Here is a 24,346-nt window from a genome sequence, read left to right as displayed (position 1 = left end):
TTATTATGTTTATGGCTGAATGGACTATCAGGAGCTAGGATCTAGTTGGAGGAAGTAGGTTAATGGGGGCATGCTTTAAAGGGATACCTCTGCTCCCTGGCTGCTGTGAGGTGAACAGCTTTCCTCCTCCATGCCCTTTTGCCTCCATGCTTTGCTATGCCTCAGGCCTAAAGGCAATAGAACCAGCTCACCTCAAAGATACCTCCAGATACCCCAAGATACCTCAAATCTTGTAAGTCAGAAGAAATCCTTCTTCCCTTCAGTTGTTTGTCTAAGGTATTTCGTCCTGATAATGAAAGTGACTTACATACGTACAAAGAAAGAAAGCAACCAAAGACTCTTAAGGCCTGATACAGCAGGGAAAATGAGGCATGTGAAACCTGGAGCCAGCAATTCTCAGACAAATACTGTACGAACAGAGAGCTTGAGTGAAAATACAGACAGCTAGAGACACTACTTAGGAGGAAGACATGGGAGAATGGAATACATAGTGAGTAACTTTGTACATTGCAAGTATACATGGGGGCAGCAGACAGAAAAAAAAGCTAATGATTAATAGGGAGTAGGGGGCAGCATGAAGGAGGTTAAATACTGTCCAAAAACATTATTTGCAACTATGAGCTAGGTGCATGTGACTAACACCTGTAATCCTAGCTTCTCTGGAGACTGAGCTCTGAGGATTGAGATTTGAAGCTAGCGTGTGCAAGGGAAGTCTGTGAGACTCTTTTTTTGTGATATTAGTTTAGTTACTATCAGCTTATTATAAAAAGGAGATATGGAAATTATTTATATATTTATATATGATGAAAGATCTCAGAACTTCCATGGAATGGGCAGCTTCACATGATGCTATTTTAGTGATGTATTCATTCTACATACTTCCCAAGAATGTCACTATCCCTAAATAAGAAATGATCCTTGTCCTCTAGAACTACTTTGGTGCCTCCATATTCTGGGAGAAGAACTGTATCACCTACTTTCACACTAACTGGCTGAATCTCTCCACTCTTTCCTTTAGAGCCTGATCCCACGGCCACTACTGTGGCTTGCAATACTTTTCCTTGAGACTTTTCCTGGAAGCATAATGCCTGCTTTCGTTACAGTTTCAGCTGCACTCCTTTTGACCAACACTTGGTCAAACAGAGGAAGAAATGTCCTAAATGCTTGTCCAGCCATGACTCTTCCCGGTCGCTACTCAGACTCTTCTGGCACTTGAGCCGAGGCACAAAAACCTGAGGGACGAGGCCTAGGGCGTGGAGTCCAAGCCCCAGGATTGCAACAAAAACATTTCTCCCATATAACTAACATAAGCCAATTTAAAAAAAAATTAAGACACTACTTTTTTTTTGCTTGAAGTTTGTATAGCAGCAACGTTTAGTAAATTGGAAGGGAAAAAAGAAAGGAAAGGAAAAAAGAACAGTTCTTTCCTGACCTTGTCAGTGTGCCCAGCTGATTAGCATAATCAGAGACTGAGCAAAGATATCTTAAAAAAGAACGAAGGAGGGCTGGGAAGGTGGCTCAGTGGTAGAGTGCTTGCCTTGCATGCATGAGGCCCTGGGTTCGATTCCTCAGCACCACATAAGCAAAAAGAAAAAAACCCAGAAGTGGTGCTGTGGCTCAAGTGATAGAGCGCTAGCATTGAGCTGAAGAGCTGAGGGATAGCGCCCAGGCCCAGAGTTCAGGCCCCACGATTGGACCCCCCCCCCAAAAACAAAAAAATGAAGGAAGGAAGGAAAGAGAAACTTTCCTGGAAATAAAACAGGAAAAATGACTCCTCTGGGCACAAAAAGCTCTTGCAAAGGAAAATATTTAGCTCAAGGATAGACACCTGTCTTGAAGGGAGTATAAAGCAGAACCCATCCTTTGTTTGAAGGGATACTCAGATATCAGTGATATCTGATGTTTAATGAACAGGCCAACCTTGAAATCTCTCTACCCAAATAATAAAACACTGTAATAGCAACAATTATGGAATGTGCCAGGTATCAGAACAAAGGGAGACACTCATTCTAGGATGATTTCTTTTTAACTTTCTTTTTTTTTTTTGTCAGTCGTGGGGCTTGAACTCTGGGCCTGGGCGCTGTCCCTCAGCTCTTCAGCTCAAGGCGAGCGCTCTACCACTTGAGCTACAGCACCACTTCCGGTTTTCTGGTGGTTTATTGGAGATAGGAGTCTCATGGTCTCTCCTGCCCAGGCTGGCTTTGAACCACAGTCCTCAGATCTCAGCCTCCTGAGTAGCTAGGATTACAGGCGTGAGCCACCAGCACCCGGCTCTTTTTAACTTCAATAATGAAGGTATTCAACTCAATATATTAAACATAGCAGCTGGGCGCCAGTGGCTCACCTATATCCTAGCTACTCAGGAAGCTGAGATCTGAGGATCATGGTTCAAAGCCAACCCAGGAAGGAAAGTCTGTGGGACTTTTATCTCCAATTAACCACCAGAAAACTGGAAATGGCACTGTGGCTTAAGTGGTAGAGCACTCGCCTTAAGGCACAGCACCCAGGCCCAGAGTTCAAGCCCCATGACTGACAAAAATAAATAAATAAATAAATAAAATATATCACCTCAACATGTATTTGAGGTAAAAATTATGAATGAAATATATTGCATTCTTTTGTACTAACTGTTATGTTTTATCTTTTTTGGGCCAGTCCTGGGGCTTGAACTCAGGACGTTAGCAGTGTCCCTGAGCTTCTTTTTGCTCAGGGCTAGCACTCTACCACTTGAGCTACAGTGCTACTTCTAGCTTTTTCTGTTTATGTGTTGCTGAGGGATTGAACCCAGGGCTTCGTGCATGCTAGGCAAGCACTCTACCACTGAGCCACCTTCCCAGCCTCTGTTTTATCTTTTAAAATAACTTTTATTTTCTTTACATTAACAAGCGTGGCTGGGCTCCAGTGGCTCATGCCTGTAGTTCTAGCTACTCAGGGGGCTGTGGTCTGAGGATGGCGGTTTGAAGCCAGCCTGGGCAGGAAAGTCCATGAGACTCTTATCTCAGAAGAAGCCAGAAGTGGTGCTGTGTCTCAAGTGGTAGAGCACTAGCCTTGAGCACAAAAGCACAGGGACAAGGCTCCGGTTCCCAAGGATAGCATGGTCTAGCAGGCAGAAACCAGGTACAAGCTAACCCTCCTCCTCTTCTAGTTCCAACTGGGACAGAGTAATAAACTGTTAGCTTCCAAAATAACTAATCAGAGTATACAGCCCAGGGTTTTAGAAAGAGGCTGGGGAGGGGCAGGGGAGGGGGAAATGTGTGTGTGTGTAAGAGAGGCATAGAGAAAACACCTGAAGAAGAGCTAGATACTTCTTCTGATGGTGCCACATTCATTCTTTGTTGTCCTGGACTTCATTGTTCAAACTCTTTTTTTTTTTCTGGTCGTGGGGCCTGAACTCTGGGCCTGGGCGCTGTCCTTCAGCTCTTCAGCTCAAGGCTAGCGCTCTACCACTTGAGCCACAGCGCCACTTCCGGGTTTTTCTGCTTATGTGGTGCTGAGGAATCGAACCCAGGGCCTCATGCATGCAAGGAAAGCCCTCTACCACTGAGCCACCTTCCCAGCCCTTCCCTGTGCTTCTTTTGAAGCTCAAGGCTAGCAGTCTACCACTTGAGCCATAGAGCCCCTTCTGGCTTTTTCTGTGTATGTGGTGCTGAGGAATCGAACCCAGTGCTTGGTGCCTGCTAGGCAAGCACTCTACCATTGAGCCACCTTCCCATCCTGTTCCAGCTCTTGCTGCAGGCACCCAAGAGGCTCAGCAGCTCTGGCAGTGTCACAGCTCCACTGCCAGGCATTGTTGCTGAGCTACAACACCAAATAGGCCTTTGCCTGCTCCTTTAGGGATAGAAGCTAGTGTTTTCTGCTAGCTGCTGAGCCAGAAGGGTTGTGGAGGCCTCTGCCCACCAAGAGTAACAACAGAAAATTCTGTATCATCTCACACATACTTATATGTGCATATCACATATAGTATATCACCCTAGTAAATAATTTGAATAACTTGCCTTTTATATTTTATATTGAACATTTTGTTTTGGTGCCGAGAATTGAACTCAGGGCTTTGTGTATGCTAAGCCCACATGGTGCCACTGAGCTATGTCTGCAGCTGCGCGGCACAGATCCATCATTTTAAGCCCTCCATAAAATCCTTTACCCAACACAATCCTTTACTAGGCCTCTGCTTGGCTGACTTGGGAGCTGCGAGGGTTAATGTGAAGGGCAATGACTCAGCTTCTTATTTGCATAACCATGGTGCACTGCAAGCAATTGATTTTCAAGTTAAAAGCTGCAGCTTTCCTTTAATGCATTATTTTGTAAAAGGAGACTATACACATTTAACTGGAAAGACTGAAGCAGGGTTTCTTCCTACCAGGGAGAGCAGTAACTTGGCTTCAATCGTTGCAGAGTTCCTTTAAGCTTGTGCAGATCTTTTGTCTTTCAGTAAAGCTCTCTGACCAGTTTGCGCTCTAGCTGTAATGGATAGTGGCAAGCCTTATATATTTCTTATTTGGTGTCCTGGTAACTTCTCATTTTCATTTCCTTACCCATGATATGTGCTCCTCCCCACCTTTTATTTTTCTAGGTAATACTTTTGGTGGTAGCCATGCCTTTGAGTTGTACTATTCACACAGTTTAGCTCAAAGCTTATGTATGGGAGGACAAATTTGTCTTTCCAGGCTTTGCTTTTTCTACTTCTCATTCTGTCCGTGTCCACTCACTTACAACACAGTGTGTGGCTGTTGTTTTTTCCACTCTGGTCCTCACTACAGTGGAATTATAATTTCCACTTGGTGGCTGACTTTGGGTGGGGTGTTGCCTGAGGTCCTTAGAACAACCACCGTCAGGGACATTATTGCCCACTGTCACCTAGCTGTGTATGCCTAAGGATATGTTTCTCTTCAACTTTACTGAGTAATGGTATTTTCCTAAGTGGTTATACCACTTTGTACTTACACTGAGAGGAATAAGAACATATTCAACTTTCATCTTAGTAATGCCATAGTGTTGACATTTTCCTAAAGAGATTAGGGCAGTCTTTTACTAACAGAAGAGTGACATTCTTTTTATTTTATTTTATTTTTGGAAATTTTGTCCAATGTCTGGCTTGTCATTCACCAAACATTTCTCTCAATAGCAACATCCCCATTATGTCATGTGTCTAATAACTTATTTTTGGCCATTGTACATGTGGAATTCATCACTTAAAATATTGCACAGGATTCCATAGTATGGAAGAGCCATCACCAGCTCAAATGGAAGTAAAGAAGTCAGGTCTGGCCAGCGCCATATTGGCCACCTGGTGGATTATAGGTCTGGCATCTCCAGGTAATGGGCGTGCCCAGACCCCTGGAGGCAGGGGCGGGCACTTGACTGATAGGTTACTGAATCTGTCAGTCTGGTGCCTGGGATTGGGAATTTCCTGAGGATCTGCCCCCTGCACCTACCTATTTAGGCCCGGACCAGCCACTGGACTCCATGCCACGTGTGTCTCTGTGATCGTATCCTGTTTTCTGTCTCCTGGCTCGTCTCCAGTCATCATGGCGTCCCAATTCAGCTCTCCATTGGAGCTGAACTGGCTTGTTGGTATTGTTGTTATTTCTTTCCTCTTTAGCATGTTTCCTAGCTGTGTTAAGTGTATTTACATGCTGCATGCCTTTGTAACAACTGGAGGCCCGCAGCCTGTAAACTGTAATAAAGACTCCAATATTATATATTTTAAAATGTGGCTCCTGAGATGATTTACCCTACAACAAAAATCAAGATCCTGTTTTAAGATAGGTGGGTAGTTTCCAATTTTTCTTTTTGTGTGCTGGTCCTAGGGCTTGAACTCCATGCCTGGATACTATCTGTTAGCTTTTTTGCTCAAGGCTAGCACTCTACCACTTGAGACACAGATCCACACTTACATGCTTTTCTCCCCATACTCATACCAAAAGCAGGTATTAAAAAAAATCTAAATGATGCATGGACTTAATTTTCGAAGGTTCTGGACTTAATTTTCGACGATTCACTGGGATTGCCACTTCCCAGGAAGCAAGCTGCATGGCCCCTCTTAGCAATCACAGAGTAAGTTACTTAGGATTCAGGGCTCCTGGATGGCATCTTGGCCTCACAGGTGGAAATCAGGTGCCAAAAATACACTGTTGCAGAACATCTTACCTCTGCCCCTCCTTATCCCCCTCTAGTTTTGGAACTTTCCAAGGATCCTAGAAATGAGGTCTTATAGAAGAGACCTGATAGGAATTAACAACCAATTAGAATGGACTTGACCAATAAAGTGTTACTCTCCAAAACACCTAATTATAAACAGAGCCATGCCTGTTCTTGTTGGAAACGTGTGGTTATAGAAAGAAGAATTCCTAAACCAAAGGAGGAGGCTGCAATGCTTGGTAAGAAATGTACGCATTATCCTGCCCATGTAATTGTAACCCCTCTGTACAGCATGTTCACAAATAAAATTAAATTAAAAAAAAAAGAAAGAAGAATTCCTAGACTCAGCCACAGAGAGAGAGAATAATGGAGATGGAGATGGAGAGACATACAAGCAACCACATAAAAGAAGGGAGCATGAACAAAATTGGCATGATGGTGACAGCCTTCTGGCCAGATGATTCTCTTCTGAATAGTTATTTACACTCATCTTCCATTGTCCTGGACTTCATTTGTTAGATTTCGGAGACAAAAACCCAAGGAGGGTCAGAAGTACTGGCAGTAAAACCGAAACACTGGCAGGAATTGTCTGCTGCTGAGCTGCAGTATGAACTTTCCTGCCACAGCTCTACCTTCAGCTGTTTTAGGTCGCTAATTAGAGATACAAGTCTCATAGACTTTCCTGCTTGGGCTGGCTTCAAACCTCAATCCTCAGATCTCAGCCTCATGAGTAGCTACGATTATAACTGAGCCACTGGTGCCAGGCTAATTTTGAACCTAGCCCCTGATAGGGAAGTCCATGAGACTCATCTCCAATAAACTACCCCCCAGAAAGCCAGAAGTGGAACTCTGGTTCAAGTGGTAGAGTACTAGCCTAGAGCAATAGAAAGTCAGGTATAACACCCAAACCTTAAGTAGAAGCCCTGGCCTGGACTAAGACTTTAGGACTGGCAGCCATTACTTTCTACATAAACTGCTCCAACTGTAAATAAAGTAATATAGTTAGCTATTATTTATTTTTTGTTGGTTGTGGGGCTTGAACTCTGGGCCTGGTCACTGTCCCTCAGCTCTTCAGCTAAGGCTAGTGCTCTACCACTTGAGCCACAGCACCACTTCTGGTTTTCTGGTGGTTCATTGGAGATAAGAGTCTCACAGACTTTTCCTGCCCAGGCTGGCTTTGAACTGTGATCCTCAGATCTCAGCCTCCAGAGTAGCTAGAATGACAGGTGTGAGCCACCGGCGCCCGGCCATAGTTAGCTTTTTAGTTGAACTCATTGCAACCATGTCAGACACAAGCTTTATCTCTTCAAGGTCCATTGGCGCTCTGAGGCTGCTAAGGTCCCACAGAAAAAGGCTATGAGAGCCTTGACCATATTTCATAGAAATCATGCTCCTTGGAAATGTGTGGTGTCAGTAGTACACAGCCATACTAGCAGGCCAGGCCTGTTCTTGTTTGAAATGTGTGGTTGTAGAAATACCTGATTTCACAAGATATGTCTTCATTGTCCTGGACTTTAGATTCTCTTAAATTTGGCAGCATGGCAAGAAGAGTCGGCAGCATAACTGGGATCTGAGATATCAATGAATCAAAACACACTACTGTATCGCTGGGCGCTGGTGGCTCACGCCTGTAATCCTAGTTACTCAGGAGGCTGAGATCTGAGGCTCACTGTTCAAAGCCAGCCCAAGCAGGATAGTCCACGGGACTCTTATCTCCAATAAACCACCAGAAAACTGGAAGTGGCGCTGTAGCTCAAGTGGTAGAGCACTCGCCTTGAGCTGAAGAGCTGAGGGAGGGACAGCGCCCAGGCCCAGAGTTCAAGCCCCACGACCGATAAACAACGACAACAACAAAAAAAACCACACTACTGTTCCAGGACACTTAGTGGAGGTATAGAAACTTCCACTACCTTCATCCCTGAACCAGTGTGAAGCCCATTGGCATCTCTGGGGCAGCCAGCCTAGGGTGGCTGGCCTTTGTATTTTTCTGCTCCTGGGACTTGAACTCAAGGCCTGGAAACTATCCCTTAGTATTTTTTCTCAAGGCTAATGCTCTACCACTTGAGCCACAGTGCCACTTCTGGCTTTTCCCTAGTAGTTCATTGGCAATAAGTCTCATGGACTTTCTTGCCTGGGCTGGCTTCAAACCTCAATCCTCAGATCCCAGCCTCTTGAATAGCTAGGATTACAGGCTTGAGCCACCGGCACCCAGCTGTCTGAGTAGGCATATAACTCCCATAGTGCAACAAAATATGTTTTTATTATATTTCATGGAGTCTTTTTTTGCCAATGCCTGAGGCTTAAACTCAGGGCCGGGGTACTGTCCCTGAGCTTCTTTTGCTCCTGACTAGTAGTCTGCCACTTGAGCCACTTCTGGCTTTTTCTGTGTATGTGGTGCTGAGGAATTGAACCCAGGGCTTCATGCATGCAAGGCAAGCACTCTACCACTGAGCACATTCCCAACCCTGGAGTTTGTTTTATGCTCAATATATCTTGTTGGCAAACCCACTCTCCTCATATAGTAAATACTAAATAATTTACTTCCAACTAGGGTTAGTTTTCCCTTTAAAGGAACAATTCAAGTTGAATCTGCAGGTTACTTAAGCATCTTGATGAATCCCTATCTCTATGTACAGATCTATTGCTTGGCCGGTCCTGGAGCTTGAACTCAGGTCATGGGTCCTGTCCCTGAGCTTTTTTGCTTAAGGCTAGTGCTCTACTACTTAAGTCACAGCTACACTTTTGCCTTCTTTTTTAAATTGGAGATAAGAGTCTACTGCTGAGGGCTGGCTTTGAACCGGAATCTTATGATTACAGACGTGAGCCACCAGTGCCCAGCCTATATCTGTTTTTTTTTTTATTGCCAGTCATGGGGCCTGAACTCTGGGCCTGGGCGCTGCCCCTCAGCTCTTCAGCTCAAGGCTAGTGCTCTACCACTTGAGCCACAGCACCACTTCTGGCTTTTTCTGCTTACGTGGTGCTGAGGAATCGAACCCAGGGCCTCATGCATGCAAGGCAAGCACTCTACCACTGAGCCATATTCCCAGCCCTATTTCTGTATTCTTATGATCTGTACAAAACCTTATTTTATCTTTTCATTTCCATGAGCAATGCACCATCAAGTTGGTTTATAATACAGCAAGAGATACTGGCAACAACTTGAAAGACATTGCTGGCCAATTGCATCATGTAAACTGATAGTACTAACCTTGGCATACTTCTATTGGCATTTTAGTGCTTTTTCTTTCTCTGACCTCTTTGCTTTTTTTTTTTTTCAGTTCATATGAGCCAGGCACTACCAAGTCCTCCTCTGCTTGCATTTAGGATTTTTAGTTGCTTAAAAACATTTAATGCATTTCTTTTCCACTAGCAAACTTAAGAGACAAAATTATTTTTCCTACATTTGAGCTACTTCAGAAGTTGCCAGTCATCTTGGAAGCCCACCTGCAAGTGGAAATCTTTGTTTTTCATCAGTTGTGAGGCTTGAACTTTAGGCCTGGGTGCTGTCCCTGAGCTCGTAAGCTCAAGGCTAGTGTTCTACCAATTGAGCCATAGCACCACTTCTGGCTTTTTCTGTTTATGTGGTACTGAGGAACCAAACCCAGGACATCATGCATGCTAGGCAAGCATTCTATCATTAAGCCACATTCCCAGCCCATGCAAGTGGAATTTTTTTTTTTTTTGGTCCGGTTGTGGGGCCTGAACTCTGGGCCTGGGCGCTGTCCCTCAGCTCTTCAGCACAAGGCTAGCACTCTACCACTTGAGCCACAGCACCACTTCCGGCTTTTTTTTTGCTTATGTGGTGCTGAGGAATCGAACCCAGGGCCTCAGGCATGCAAGGCAAGCACTCTACCACTGAGCCACCTTCCCAGCCCAAGTGGAAATTTTTTGATGATGGCAGTCAGTGGATTCATAGAACATGAGGTTATTGCAATACTGGCTGAGAGAGGCAGTCTAGCACATACATTCACATTGCATATCTCCAATGACGTACAGGAGAGTAAAGCTTACATCAAGTCCCAATTCTCATTGAGTACCTTTGCCAAAGGGCCCAAGAATATAAATATATACATTTTTCTTATAAAGCAATGTCTTGGTTTTATTCCCCTTTATGAATTAAAGGCTCTATGAAAAATATGAAAGGGTCAGGAAGTAAAAGTTGAGGAAGTTATCTAACAGTGCTTGCTCTTAAAATTATATTCTCTGAACAACAGGAGCCTATTGGTATAGAAGAATACAAGGATTAATCACTAAGTTCCAGAATTTGTACTTAAGAGGAATATAATTCTAAAGAGAATAACAATGTAGTTAAGACAAAGTTATAACATTCGTTCATATGTAATGAGCATTACAATGGGAACAAAAGACTAAGATAAACAGAATTCTGAAGACTATTAATACAAAAAAGGGTAACAGAAGGTTCCACTCTACAAAAACCTTGCTGTAAAATCTGTTTTTGTTTTTTTGTTTTTAAATGAGAGCCAGGTGCATATGGCTCTTGTGTGTAGTTCTAGTTACAAAGGAGACTGAGACCTTGAGGATTCAAGGTTAGAAACCAGCCTGAGCATAAGAGTCTAAGAGACTTCATTTCCAATTAACTAGGAAAATGCTGGGCTGGAAGTGTGGCTCAAGTGGTAGCACACCTGTCCAAGTAAGAAGGTAGAGAAAGAGATAGAGAGAAAGTGAGAGAGGAGGGGGAAGAAGGAGGAGGAGGAGGAGGAGGAGGAGGAGGAGGAGAGGAGAGGGGAAGGATGGAGGGAAAGGGTACAAGAGTGAGCAAGGCCCTGAGTTTAGCCCCATATCAGCACTAAAAGAAAAGAAAAAAGACAAAAAAGGCCTATGGAAAAATCAATTTTTAAAAAAGCAAATATTTTTACACAGTATTTATTTTTCTATTTTTAAAAAAATGTCAGTGCTGGATTAAATCCAGGGCCTTGTGCATACTAGGCAAGCACTGGAATGCTGAGCTAGAGCCCCAGCCCTGCAGTGTTTCTTAACTGGGTGATGTTTGTAGTATTAGAATTAGCTTAATATTTTACCTTTTGGCCTTTAGATGGAATTTTAGAAAACACCTAGCAAGAAAAGAGTTCTGAAAGTGCTTCCGCTTCAGTTCTTTGGTACAATTTGGTCACTCTGATAGTAATTAATCCATTAGGTAAGTACTTAAAACATTCATGTATAACAGAAGTGCAAAGATGCTACACATATTTAGAAAAGCATGACTGAAGAATAAATTATATTTTTGACTTCATCAAAACAAAATTCTAAAATTTTACTTGAAGCTCTGGTGCAAAGATGTCTATACTAGCTATAAGAACAACTATAATTCAATTTATCTGAAACAAATGTTACAACCCTTTTCTTGACTATTAGAATAATTGTTGTATATACTTTTAATGAAAGCAGAAGAGGTAAATTTTAGCTTGAAAAAAAAGAATAATTTTGAATCATATACAGTTATACTCTTGTGTCTTTTGATTCGGTGAATGCCAACATTTAGAATTTAATGTAAGTTTGCACAATGTTTAAGACTCTTTTATTTCCAGAGATATCTAATTTTCCTCTTCGAGCATCTTCTCAATTTCTTTATCCCAGCTTTCATCCCGCTTCTCAGACTCTGCCACCACTTCATACTCCTGAAGCTCTTGTTGTAGCTCCTTTTCCCAATCAGCAGAATCCTCTACAAGAAACAAAGGGGAAGGAAAACAAAGATTCTCTCTGAATTCTTAAAGCTGGTGATAGCAATTCAGTCAACTTTACCAACAAAAGTCCTCATCATAGTAGTTCCTTCTTTTGTTTTTTTTTCTGTGCTGGAGGTGGAACCCAGGGCTTCCCACAAGCCACAACCCTAGTTCAATGTCTCAGGCATCTTCAGTGTAAGTGCTTAGGAAAACACTTTTTTTTGCCAGTCCTGGGACTTGAACTCAGGGCCTGGGCACCATCTCTTAGCTTTTTTTTTCTCAAGGCTGGCACTCTACCACTTGAGCCAGTTTCATTTCTAGACTTCTCTGGTTAATTGGAGATAAGAGTCTCATGGACTTCCCTGCCTGAGTTGGCTTTAACCTGGATCTTCAGATCTCAGCCTCCTGAGTAGCTAAGACTAAAAGTATGAGCCACAGGGGCCTGGTTTGGAATGAACTTTTTCTTTTTGGTCCGGTTGTGGGGCCTGAACTCTGGGCCTGGGCGCTGTTGTCCCTCAGCCCTTCAGCTCAAGGCTAGCACTCTACCACTTGAGCCACAGCGCCACTTCCTGCTTTTTTCTTTTTGCTTATGTGGTGCTGAGGAATCGAACCCAGGGCCTCAGGCATGCAAGGCAAGCGCTTTACCACTGAGCCACCTTCCCAGCCCTTGGAATGAACTTTTAACAGAGACCAAGGAACAATGTAATTAGAAAGATAAACTTGTTAATGTAGAACCAAAGCTATCAGATAATTGTACATTTTGTTTACCTAAGCTGTTGTTTTTCCTTTTATTTAAATGAGTAATTCATAATATTTGGTTGCAAATTAATTTTTACCACTATGAATGAGGATAATGGTAGCAAAAGCAGTTAACACTTATTTAGGACCTATAGAACTGGGCTCACTCTCTTTTCTCTTTCTCTCTCTCATGTACACATACACACATACAAAGCACAGACATACACACACATACCCTTTTAGTAGCTATAGTTGAAATGAGAATAAAATAAAAGCGTTTTAGTTTTCCTGAAGCAGTGACCAAGGAAAAGCCCTTGCATACTGTATGGGAAAGCACCAATCTCACAAGTACTTCATTAAGTGCTTGCTGAGTTCTAAGCTGCATGTGAAGGGACAGAGGCAAGATGGAACTGTCCTTAAGTAGCCTACAACTTAGCTGGTTGAGCCAATATGCAGAATATGATGTAGTCCAAATCATCACTCAGGTTGGAATTCAGAGAAAATTCAGTTCCCCTGGAGCAGTAAAGCCTTAGGAATCCTGCTGGCCCCTGTGGCTTCTGCTAGGGGTACAATCACCAGAAAAAAGAGAGACAGCTGCCAGAAATGTATGGGCTTAAGAGCTCCTTGCTTTTGTGATGATCAGAGGCTATGTCTTATCAGAAACCAGTCGGGGTTGGCACTGGGGAGACTGAGACAAGAGGATCAAAAGCTCAAGGCCAGTCTGGGTTACACAGTAAGACTCTATCTCCAGACAGGCTCTGCGGGCCTACACAATACAGGTTTTCACTGACCCGGCCAGTCCCTCACTCCTCCTCCCTTTTCTTCTCAAATCTGTCCTTCAGACTTCTTCCTGGCTGCGGCAGCATGCAGACAGTGTTCAGGTTCCCCTTTCCAGGCTCTTGTTCTAGCTGGCACTCTACACAACTGTGAGGACAGTTGGCTTTCTGGATGCATTTTAAGTCTGAGATGGCATCAGAAAACTCTTCATTTGATAGTGATGGACTCGATCCTTTTGTGTTTCATGCAGTAGGAAGCCAGTAACTTGGCCCAATGGGCCGAAGGAATACAAGAAGTCCCCTCAAGAAATATTGCAGATTTCCGCCTAGGATGGCTTTGAACTGCCATCCTCACATCTCAGCCTCCTGAGCAGCTAGAATTTCAGGTGTGAGCCAACAGTGCCTAGCTACAATTAGTTTTTAAAAGGCAGGCTGTTCCTTTCTGGAAATGATGCTCTTTGTGTGCATATTTTCTAGTGGTACTGGGGGTTTGAACTCAAGGCCTTGTGCTTGCTAGGCTGGTACAATACAGCTGAGATATGCCCCCAGCCCTATTTTTCACTAGTTACTTTTAGGATTCTCCCAGGCATTTGCTTAAGCTGTAATCTGTCCACCTTTAGGCTCTTCATCCTTGCTGGGATCACAAGTGTGTGCCACTGTGTCCAGTTTCCTGTCCATGGAGATGGAGTCTCACAGATTTTTCTTGTTCAGGTTAGCCTCAAACCCTGATCCTCCAGTTCTCAGCCTCTCACGTAGCTAGAATTACAGTATGAGTCACCAACATCCCTGGCTCAAAGTTTGCAACATATTTTTGACCAATTGCCGTTAACACTTTTACACAATCAACTTTGAAATTTGGGAAAAGGTTAAAGTTTCCTTAAAAAAATTGTTTACCGTCCAATACAGCTGTCTCCTCTTCCTTTTTGTCAAGTACAAGCTGCTCCATTTCTTTTCTTAAATCTTCCTGATTTAAGTTGCAAGCACCAAAGGCATCACTGACAAATTCTGAAACCCCAGGGCTAGTAGAAATTTCCTCCTCATCCTGAAATGGGACAAGAGAGCTCTTGTTGGTGTTCTCTATGTGACATGCCTGCTTATGGTTGTCTCAGAATTTACTACAACCTAAGTTTTGCTGGCTGTAATACTAACTTGTAGTTGCTTGGTAACTTAATGAGTTACCACCTGAGGCTATTACTCTCCTTCCTAGCTGAGATCACTCTGACCATTTGCTAAAATCCCTAATGAGCACACTGAGAATTATGTATGGCAGTAAATCGCCTTGTGTGTCAGCTATAGGTCGTTGACTCTTCTAGTACTGGAGTCATCATCTTCCAAACAGATCAACCCATCCTCTTCAGTTTTAAATGGCATCAGAGATAGTTAACCCAGTTACTACATTTCCAGACATTAACTACTAGGTACAATGTAAAACTGTATTACCTCTTGAGATTTAAGCTGAGATTTGATTACGACAGGTGGCGTTTTGGGCCGTACTGCCTCTAAGAAGTGAGAATAAAAGAGAATAATTGCTTGATTCAGTTCTGAGTATATATTACAATAACAGCTAAAATATCTATAAGTATAATGATCCTAAATCATTCTCAGAAGTAAGCTTTAAGATTGGCTTTTTTTTTCTTTCCTTTTTTTTTTTGCCAGTCCTGGGACTTGAACTCAGGGCTTGGGCACTGTCCCTGGGCTTCTTTTGCTCAAGGCTAGTACTCTACCCCTTGACCCCTTGACAACACCACTTCTGGCTTTTTCTGTTTATGTGGTACTGAGGAACTGAACCTAGGGCTTCATGCATGCTAGGCAAGCACTCTACCACTAAGCCACATTTCTAGCCCCAACTTATGTATTTTATGAAGAAAACAGTCAGGTGCAACCATCTTGACCTTCTACTTTGAGGGATATTTTTAATATGTTACCATATTCAATGTACCTTCTCTATAAAATTTCCAGCAGGAAGTGATTTGGACTTCAATGTTGGCAAAATTTATTGTGCTCTTTCTTTTAGGATAAAGGGAATAACATTATTTACCAAGTTCTCCGCTACTACAAAGCAGAAATGAACATGTATCACTCAAGCCTGGTATTCTTTCTCTCAGCTGTGTTTTCTCTAGTTGACTTTACAGACAGTAAATGCTTGAATGCTGTCTCATGTCCATTTGCTAAATAAGCAGTATTTGGTAAAATGGCATTCAGGAATAAAAGTAATACTAAGGAATGAGAAGGAATGATAGATCATTGGATGGATGTTAACATCTATGCAAAATGACCAATTTTACTGAATGAATTTCTTTTTTTTGGGGGGGGGTCCAGTTGTGGGGCCTGAACTCTGGGCCTGGGCGCTGTCCCTCAGCTCTTCAGCTCAAGGCCAGCGCTTTACCACTTGAGCCACAGTACCACTTCTGGCTCTTTTCTTTTTTTTTGCTTATGTGGTGCTGAGGAATTGAGCCCAGGGCCTCAGGCATGCAAGGCAAGCGCTCTACCTCTGAGCCACCTTCCCAGCCCCTTACTGAATGAATTTCATTCATTTACCTGCCTCTAAATGCAATTTCAGAGGCTTTCCTAGTTATACAACCTGTACTTTTGGACATCCTGTCTTGTTTAATTCCACAAACAAAATTACCCTACTTCTTATGGGATTAGAGTCTGGTGGTGAATTACCTATGTGCAGTAGGTACTCATGAAAATATTAAATTATACAAACACCATTTCTCATTTGTTGGCAAATGGTTGTTGATACTATTGCATCTCATTATAGATGGCAAACGGTTGATGATATTATCAAACACTTTGCCTTACAACCAGGATTCGTGTGTCACAAGAATAAAGTATCAGATGTCTAAATTGACAGTGCCAAGCTCAGAGCTGATGACTCAGAGTGGACTGGAGCTCTGTTCTACAGATCATACATTCTGAAGAAGCCAGGATGTAAGAAAGTCTAAGACACACAGAGGAGGAGGAGACTAAATCAGAGTGGCAGACAGAAGCTAGAAAAAGTCACACGGTAATGGCAAAAAGAGTCGAAGACATTGAAGAGAGAAATAAAAGGAACGAGAAAAGAGAGAGAGACAAAAAAAGAAAACACATAAGCTGTGTCAGAGAGACAGCAACAGAGAAGAATGACCATTTCCTTTGAAAAGAAGTTTTCTACATGGCAATGTTCACATATTTGTTACACATACAAGACACTAAGTCACCTAAGAATATTTTTTACAGTAATTATTTTTTTGGCCACAGTGATCGCTTCCTCTGGAGTTTACCTGTCAGGGGCAAACCATCCTCATTGCCATTGCCTTTCTCTTCCTTTCCAGAGGCCTGCTGCTGGGCAGCCAGGGCGGTCAACTGTGCTGACTGCTTAATCAGGGAGACACGGTAAAAGTAGTTTCTCCAAAACACGTCTTCCTTCACCCTTTGAAAGACACACAGGAGCACATGTGAGAATGCTGTACAGCAGAGACGAATCAATCGTCTCCATCTCCCTCTCCCTCTCCTTCTCCCCCTCCCTCTCCTCTCCTCTCTTTCCTCCTACCTTTCTTCCTCCCTCCCTCCCTTCTGCCAGTCCTTCAACTCAGGGCCTGGGCACTGTCTCTGAGCTCTACTTGCTCAAGGCTAGTACTCCACCACTTGAGCCCCAGCTTCACTTCTGGCTTTTTGTGGTTAATTGGAGATAAGTCTCTTGGACTTTCCTGCCCTCAGATCTCAGCCTCCTGAATAGCTAGGATTACAGGCATGAGCTCTTTGTTTCTTTAGTACTACGGATGGAATTCAGAGCTTCACACTTGCAAAACACAGGCACTTTACCACAAGAGCTATACTCCTGGCCCCTGGAATGCAAGACATTCAGGAGCACTATGCAATCCCGGTGAGGTTCAAAGGACATTTGCATTTGCTTTACAAGGGAAAGTTGAACAACAGGATAAACACAACAGGGACAGCAACTAAAAGCAAGTTACCGAAAGGCACTGAGACCTCAGCATTTCTAGGTACAAATGACATCAACAGAGCCATTGGCAGAAAGAAAAGGCATGGTGGTAGTAAGGCAGTGTGACTAACCTAGAGCTAGAGGCAGAGCCAGGACTCCAAAGGTATCTCCTGATTCCTGGGCTATTACGTGCTTTTCAGCACTAAGAAAGCACTATGGGTGTTGTTCTTTATGAAACAAAATGGTTGGTGGCATACTAAAAACTAGCAACTAGTAAGAGCAATGAGTTGTGAAATGGTTTATAGGAGGTTTTGTGTGTGTGTGATGCTGGGAATGGTACTTAGAACATCACACATGTGAGGTAAGTCCTCTGATTGATTAAAAAACAAAAACAAACATAACCCTGGCCAGGCACTGGTGGCTCACACCTGTAACCCTAGCTACACAGGAGACTCAAATCTTGAGAGCTGAGGATCACAGAAGCCAGCCTGTGCAGGAAAGTCCATAAGACTCTTACCTCCAGATAACCACCAAAAATTTGGAAGGACACTTGGCCTGATGCTTGTGGCTTATGCCTGTGATCCTAGCTACTCAGGAGGCTGAAATCTGAGGATTGTACTTCAAAGCCAGCCTGGGCATGAAAGTTTTTGAGATTCTTATTTCCAATTAACCACAAAAAAGCTGGAAGTGGAGCTGTGGCTAAAATTGGTAGAGTACTAGCCTTGAGCACAAAAGCTCCAAGACAGCGTTCGGGCCCTGAGTTCAAGCCCAGGACAGGTACCAAAAAAAAAAAAAGCCAGAAGTGTGACTCAAGTCTAGAGTGCTAGCCTTGAGCACAAAAGCTCAGGGGACATGCCCAGGCTCTGAGTTCAAACCACAGGACAATCATAAAAACAAAACAAAACCAAAACAGAGAGGCTGGGAATGTGGCTTAGTGGTAGAGTGCTGCCTATCATGCAGGAAGCCCTGGGTTTGATTCCTCAGTACCACATAAACAAAAAAAGCCAGAAATGGTGCTGTGGCTCAAGTGGTAGAGTGCTAACCTTGAGCAAAAAGAGGCTCAGGGACATGGCCCAGGCCCTGAGTTCAAGTCCCAGGACTGGCCAAAAAAAAAAACCCGAAAAAACAAAAACACACACACACACACACAAAAACACAGAAAAGCATAAATACCTAACCCTCCCACCCCTGCTGAATTAAAGTTCAACCAGAGAACTCTCAGTGGTTCTCAAACTTGGCTGCATATTAGACTTGTCTGGCATGCAGTACTGTTGCTCCAAGTGGAGTAAAGTGCTTTGGAATGGAGTGTGAGAGCCAAGCAGGGAGAGAAGGGAGTCCAAGTAGAGGAGAGAATGGAGGCAAAAGAGCTTGGTTACCTGCAGAGAGATTAAAAAGGCAAAAAGATTAAAGGTAGAAAAGGGAGTTAGAAAGATGGCAGGAGGAAAAATGGCAGTGATCTTCCTTGTTAGGTATCATCACTAGCACAGAGTGGCAGAGTGCTCATTGCACGGATACATAAATGAGCACATACACACTCGCTAGCTATGTCCTCTGACAGGGTGAGGAAGAGTGACAACTGCAATGGCCAAGGAGAACACTAGGTGCTTTCTAAATACTATTTTCCACTAAAAGGGGCAAGCACTCACTCCATGGAAAATGGCTGATCCTAGGATTACAGAAGAGAAAGAACAAGATGAGCCTGGAGAGAAAATAAGCATTTAACAGTGATGGGGATGAGTTGAATTGACAGAAGTCAGTTTCAGCTGGTTGCTGCTCGCCGAAAGGATAATTTGAGCATCAATAAATAATAACAGGTTATCCACTGCATAGAAAGCATGAGTCAGGCTGGGAAGGTGGCTCAGTGGTAGAGTGCTTGCCTAGCATGCATGAAGCCCTGGGATCGATTCCTCAGTACCAAATAAACAGAAAAAAGCCAGAAGTGGCACTGTGGCTCCAGTGGTAGAGTGCTAGCCTTGAGCAAAAGAAGCTCAGGGACAGTGCCTAAGCCCTGAGTTCAAGCCCCAGGATAAAAAAAATGCATGAGTTGCCAGGCACTGGTGGCTCATGCTTGTAATCCTAGCTACTCAGGAGGCTGAGATCTGAGGATTGTGGTTCAAAGCCAACTTAGGAAGGAAAGTCTGTGAAACTGGTACCTCCAATTAACCTCCAGAAAAGTGGAAGTCGAGCTGTGGTTCAAAGTGGTAGAGTGCTAGCTTTGAATAAAAGGGCTCAGAGACAGCACCCATGCCCCGAATTCTAGCATCATGACCGACCCCCCAAAAAAAGTCTTAATGGATAGAAATATAAGAATGCATAGAATGTTAGCTGAAGAATGTAGTATTAATAGTTCCAAAGTCCCTGCTTGCCGGGTGCTGGTGGCTCACGCCTGTAATCCTAGCTACTCAGGAGGCTGAGATCTGATGATCGTGGTTCAAAGCCAGCCTGGGCTTGGAAAGACTGTGAGACTCCCATCTCCAATAAACCACCAGAAAACCGGAAGTGGCGCTGTAGCTCAAGTGGTAGAGTGCTGGCCTTGAGCTGAAGAGCTGAGGGACAATGCCCAAGCCCAGCATTCCAGCCCCACGACTGACAAAAAAAAAAGTCCCTGCTTAAAAATACTAATTACAGAGGGTATATGGGTATATTTGTGTCTGTGTTTATGTTTATATGATCCAGTACTGGGGCTTGAACTCAGGGCTTTGCCCTGAACCACTTGAACCACAGCTCTACTTCTGTTTTTTTTTTGTGGTGAACTGGAGTTCTCATGGAATTTCCTACCCAGGCTGGCTTCAAACCATGATCCTCACATCTCAGTCTATTGAGTAGCCAGGATTACAGGAGTGAGACACTGACATTTAAAGCCACTTTTATTAGTATTATTATTTTGGAGTCTTAGGGCCTGAACTAAAAGCCTGGTTGCTGTCCCTGAACTTTTTAACCCTTGAGCCACAACTCTACTTCCAACTTTTCTTGGTGCTTAATTGGAAATAAGAGTCTCATGGACTTTCTTGTCTAGGCTGGCATTGAACTGTGATCCTCAGATCTCAGCCTCCTGGACATTCATAGACCCTCCCTCTTGATATGAAAGAGGCATACTGCATAAATCAGAAATCGTTCCCATCACAATAGAGAAGATTATACCAAAGGTTCCAAGATGTTTTCTGATAAGGCAATAACTGAGCACAACACCTCCTGGTTTACTGGACTACTTCCACTTTCATTGTCTACTTTAGGGCATTAGTAATCTGTGAACATCCTTTGGGAAACATGGGGGAAATGTCACAAGTCCTTTCTAGCCTTGGGCTTTCAAAGCCTGAGGACAATACATGATGGAGCCTCATCTGGGTCATACATTAGGTTGTCACAGAGAAGTGCTAACATACTAATGTACATTTGAAAATACAGAGCAAATGTACTATTTTCTAAAATGTTCATAAATACTGATTCCTTCTGTCCAGACAGAATATCTCAAATGATCATGTTGTACATCTGGGTGTCAGGGGAAGTCCAGAAGCCCTGTATTTGTGTGTGATGGCTGGCTTGTTTTTAGATTGTGTGTGGGGTTTTATTTTCTGACACTGTCTCACCATAGGTCTGGCCTTAACTAATAATTCTCCTGCCTTAGCCTTCTGAGTGCTAGGTTTATAGGCAGGTACTTTCATGCATGGCTCGGATTTGTTTTACTATGGAAATTTTCAACAAAATAAAAGCAGAAAGCACAGAAAGACTACAAAAATGAACTCCATATATAGAACTTAAGTTCCATGATTATCAGCATATTTTCCTCTCTCCTGTACACATGCTTTCCTTTAGGTAAGGGTTGCAAAATTTTAAGGAAAAGTCAGATGTCATATCCTTTCATCCATAATATTTCAGTAAGCATTTCTAACAGATAAGGGCTTACAAAATGTGGTGAGTAAAGTCAAGTGTTGAGATGCCTGTAATCCCAATCTTGAAAAGCAGATTCCAAGCCAGCATGATCTACATACTGAGACCCTGTCTCAATCTACCCCCTCGATAAAGTCCCCATATTCCAGTCCCATAATTTCTAAATGATCCTCAAAACCAGCAGTAGAAAACTGGAATTAAAGCACTCAGTCTACCGGCTCTGGTGGCTCATGCCTTTAATCCTAGCTACTCAGATTCTCAAATCTCAGCCTAAGCAGTACAGTCTATGAGACTCTTATTGCCAATTAACCACCAGAAAACCAGCACTGTGGCTCAAAGTGGTAGAGTGCTAGCCTTGAGCAAAAGTGCTCAGGAATAACGCCAACATCCTCAGTTCAAGCACCATGACCAACAACAACAAATTTTAAAGTGCTTAGTCTGTGAGAAATCAGAAGTGGCAATTGCCAAACAATTCTCAAACACTTTGAAAAATTTAAAATTACTGTTGGCAGTAGAGTCTCCAGAATCATCAAGAACCAAAACTATGGATGTTACATCCTGCCATAAGCACTATAGGCTACAGGTCCCAACAACTCAGGAGTCTCTTGAACCTTGACATGAGAGTCACAGTAGGGAGCCCAATGTGTGTTGGCTGAGAGAGACTGGAATGGTCAGGAATGGTCAAGTTGATGGAGCCTACAAGTCTGGAGCACATACTTCAGTCCAGATACCTGATATTCGTCCTTTTAAGTCAATTACACAGAAGAGACTTGACCTCAAATTCTAAGATGAAGGAACTCTCTCCCCCTCCCTCCTTCTGTCTGTCTGTCTGTATGTCTGTTTTTCATGCAGACACACACAAGACTCAATTCCTAGGGTTTTATGAGCAAATGAATTATGAATTAAGATATGAGATGGCACATTTTTTTCCTTATATCCTTAAGATAATATTTTAGACATAGTCTAAAGCTGGAATTTGCGCTGGGGCATTGGTGGCTCACATTTATAATCCAGTTACTCAAGAGGCTGAGATATGAAGGATCGCAGTTTGAGGCCAGCCTGGGCAGAAAAAGTTGGCTAGACTCCATCATCAAATAACCAGCAAAAAAGAAGAGATGGAGGTATAGCTCAAGTAGTATAGTTCCATCCTAGGAAGCTAGCAAGCACATGGGCCTGAGATCAAACCCTATTATTATATTTAAAAAAATCGGTGATGAGAATTTGGTCATAAAGCACATACTCCTCTTTTGGGAGAGTAGGGTAAAGCTGTAAAAACTATCAATGTGCTAATAATTATGGAGAATAGAGTTTCACTAGAAAGAAAAATAAAAATGTTGGAGGCATGGCACAAATGGTAGAAAGCCTGCTTAGTGAGGCTGAATTCAAAGCCCAGTACTGCCAAAAAAAAGGAAAAGAGAAAGAGAAAAATAAAGAGAAAGACAAAGGGCTGGGGATGTGGCTTAGTGGTAGAGTGCTTGCCTAACATGCACGAACCCCTGGGTTCAATTCCTCAGTACCACATATACAGAAAAGGCTGGAAGTGGTGCTGTGGCTCAAGTGGTAGAGCGCTAGCCTTGAGCATAGAGAGGTTTAGGGACAGAGCACAGGCTGAGTCCAAGCCCCAGGACCAGCAAAAAAAAAAAAAGCAAAAACAAAACAGGTTGGCGCTAGTGGCTCATGCCTGAAATCCTAGCTACTCAGGAGGCTGAGATCAGAGGACGGTGGTTCAAAGCAAGGCAAAGCAGGAAAGTCTGTGAAACTCCTATATCCAATAAACCACCAAAAAACTGGAAGTGGCACTGTGGCTCAAGTGGTAGACCACTTGCCTTGAGCTGAAGAGTTGTGGGACAGTGCCCAGGCCGAGGGAGGGAGGGAGGGAGGGAGGGGAGAAGGGGAGAGAGAGAGAGAGAGAGATTGAGTCTGTATATCTGTTTGGCCAAGTGCAGAAAAACATGTCCAAAATGGTTTTCTCATACAGACAAGATGTGCTGTTATGTGAGACTCTTTTTTTGTGTGTGTTGGTCATGGGGCTTGAACTCTGGGCCTGGGCACTGTCCTGAGCTCTTCAGCTCAAGGTGAGCACTCTACCACTTGAGCCACAGTGCCACTTTTGTGCTGCTGTATGGACCCAAGGGCAAGAACATTTGCGACAATCCCTTTGTGGCTGGACAGCTAAACAGAGCAAAACAAATATGTGCCCACTGTACTCCCTCTGAAAATACCACAGACATGCGGCAGAGATTAACAGAAAAGGAATCACATGGATAAATCCCAGGGAAGGACAGTGGATGCTGAAAAGTCAATATGCAAATAGTCATCTACTTGCTGAGCAGAGAAAGCTGCTGGAAGGAAGGCAGCAGGCCTGCTTACTGGGTAGACGCTCAGAAAGGCCCTGCAACAAGAGGTAGCAGCAGGCACATCTGAAGGTCAGCTAGGCTCCATATAAGAGGTATGGAGAGACAACTAACGCATGTCATGAAGCAGAGGCAGATGGTTTGCTATGTGGGGCTGAGCCATGACTGGTAGAGTTGAGACTGGGATGTGTTACCATACAAAAGCCACAGGGGTCAGGGATAGACTATATATTGACTGTGACAAGTCAGGCCTTTCTGCTATTTAGCTATTGAGTCTCTGGTCTAAAGGGCCTCTTCCCAACATGCAGTGGTCAAGTACCCTTTCAGTATAGAGCCTCATTAGTGCAGAAGGATGAGTAAGGGGCATCTGCAACATGAAAACAGCCAAGTCCAAAGATCCTTTTCTGGCAGAGAGAGTGAGGCTTGAATGTAGAGCCTTGTGCATGCTATGTAAGTAGTGCACTATCACTTGAGGCAGGCCTCCAGTCACCCAAACAAAGATTCTGAGCAAACTGCACAGAAGAGTATCTGGAGAAAATCAGACTTTTTCTCTTCATGAAACTGTAAGAGCCTACATCTACAGAACAAGAATAAGAATGCTGGAATAGCCGGGTGCCTATGGTTCATGTCTATAATCCTAGCTACTCAGGAAGCTGAGATCTGAGGATCACAGTTCAAAGCCACCCTGGGCAAGAAAGTCCAGGAGACTCTTATCTCTAATAAACCACTCAGAAAACCAGAAGTAGCACTGTGGCTCAAGAGATAGAGTGCTTGCCTTGAGCTGAAGAGCTGAGGGACAGCGCCCAGGCCCAGAGTTCAGGCCCCACAACCAACCAAAAA

General features: G+C 43.4%; 1 protein-coding gene and 1 pseudogene across 1 annotated transcript in view; both read right to left on the bottom strand.

The window, feature by feature from the left end:
• Nucleotides 1-866: 866 nt before the first annotated feature.
• On the bottom strand, nt 867-1,176 carry LOC105997658 (annotated as a pseudogene).
• Nucleotides 1,177-11,619: 10,443 nt separating this feature from the next.
• Syap1 (synapse associated protein 1) overlaps nt 11,620-24,346 on the bottom strand; it is a 33,897-nt gene continuing 21,170 nt past the window's right edge. Inside the window, exons 6-9 of the mRNA XM_013032200.1 lie at nt 16,603-16,751; nt 14,777-14,835; nt 14,231-14,378; nt 11,620-11,821 (exon numbers count right to left, since the gene is read on the bottom strand). Of these exons, the coding sequence (XP_012887654.1) occupies nt 11,694-11,821; nt 14,231-14,378; nt 14,777-14,835; nt 16,603-16,751 (484 nt within the window). The 3' untranslated portion in view covers nt 11,620-11,693. The remainder of the gene's footprint in view (nt 11,822-14,230; nt 14,379-14,776; nt 14,836-16,602; nt 16,752-24,346) is intronic.

This window comes from Dipodomys ordii, unplaced genomic scaffold, assembly GCF_000151885.1.
Source record: "Dipodomys ordii isolate 6190 unplaced genomic scaffold, Dord_2.0 Scaffold150, whole genome shotgun sequence".
In the NCBI taxonomy this organism is placed as follows: Eukaryota; Metazoa; Chordata; class Mammalia; order Rodentia; family Heteromyidae; genus Dipodomys; species Dipodomys ordii.
This window is presented reverse-complemented; position numbering and strand designations above follow the sequence as displayed.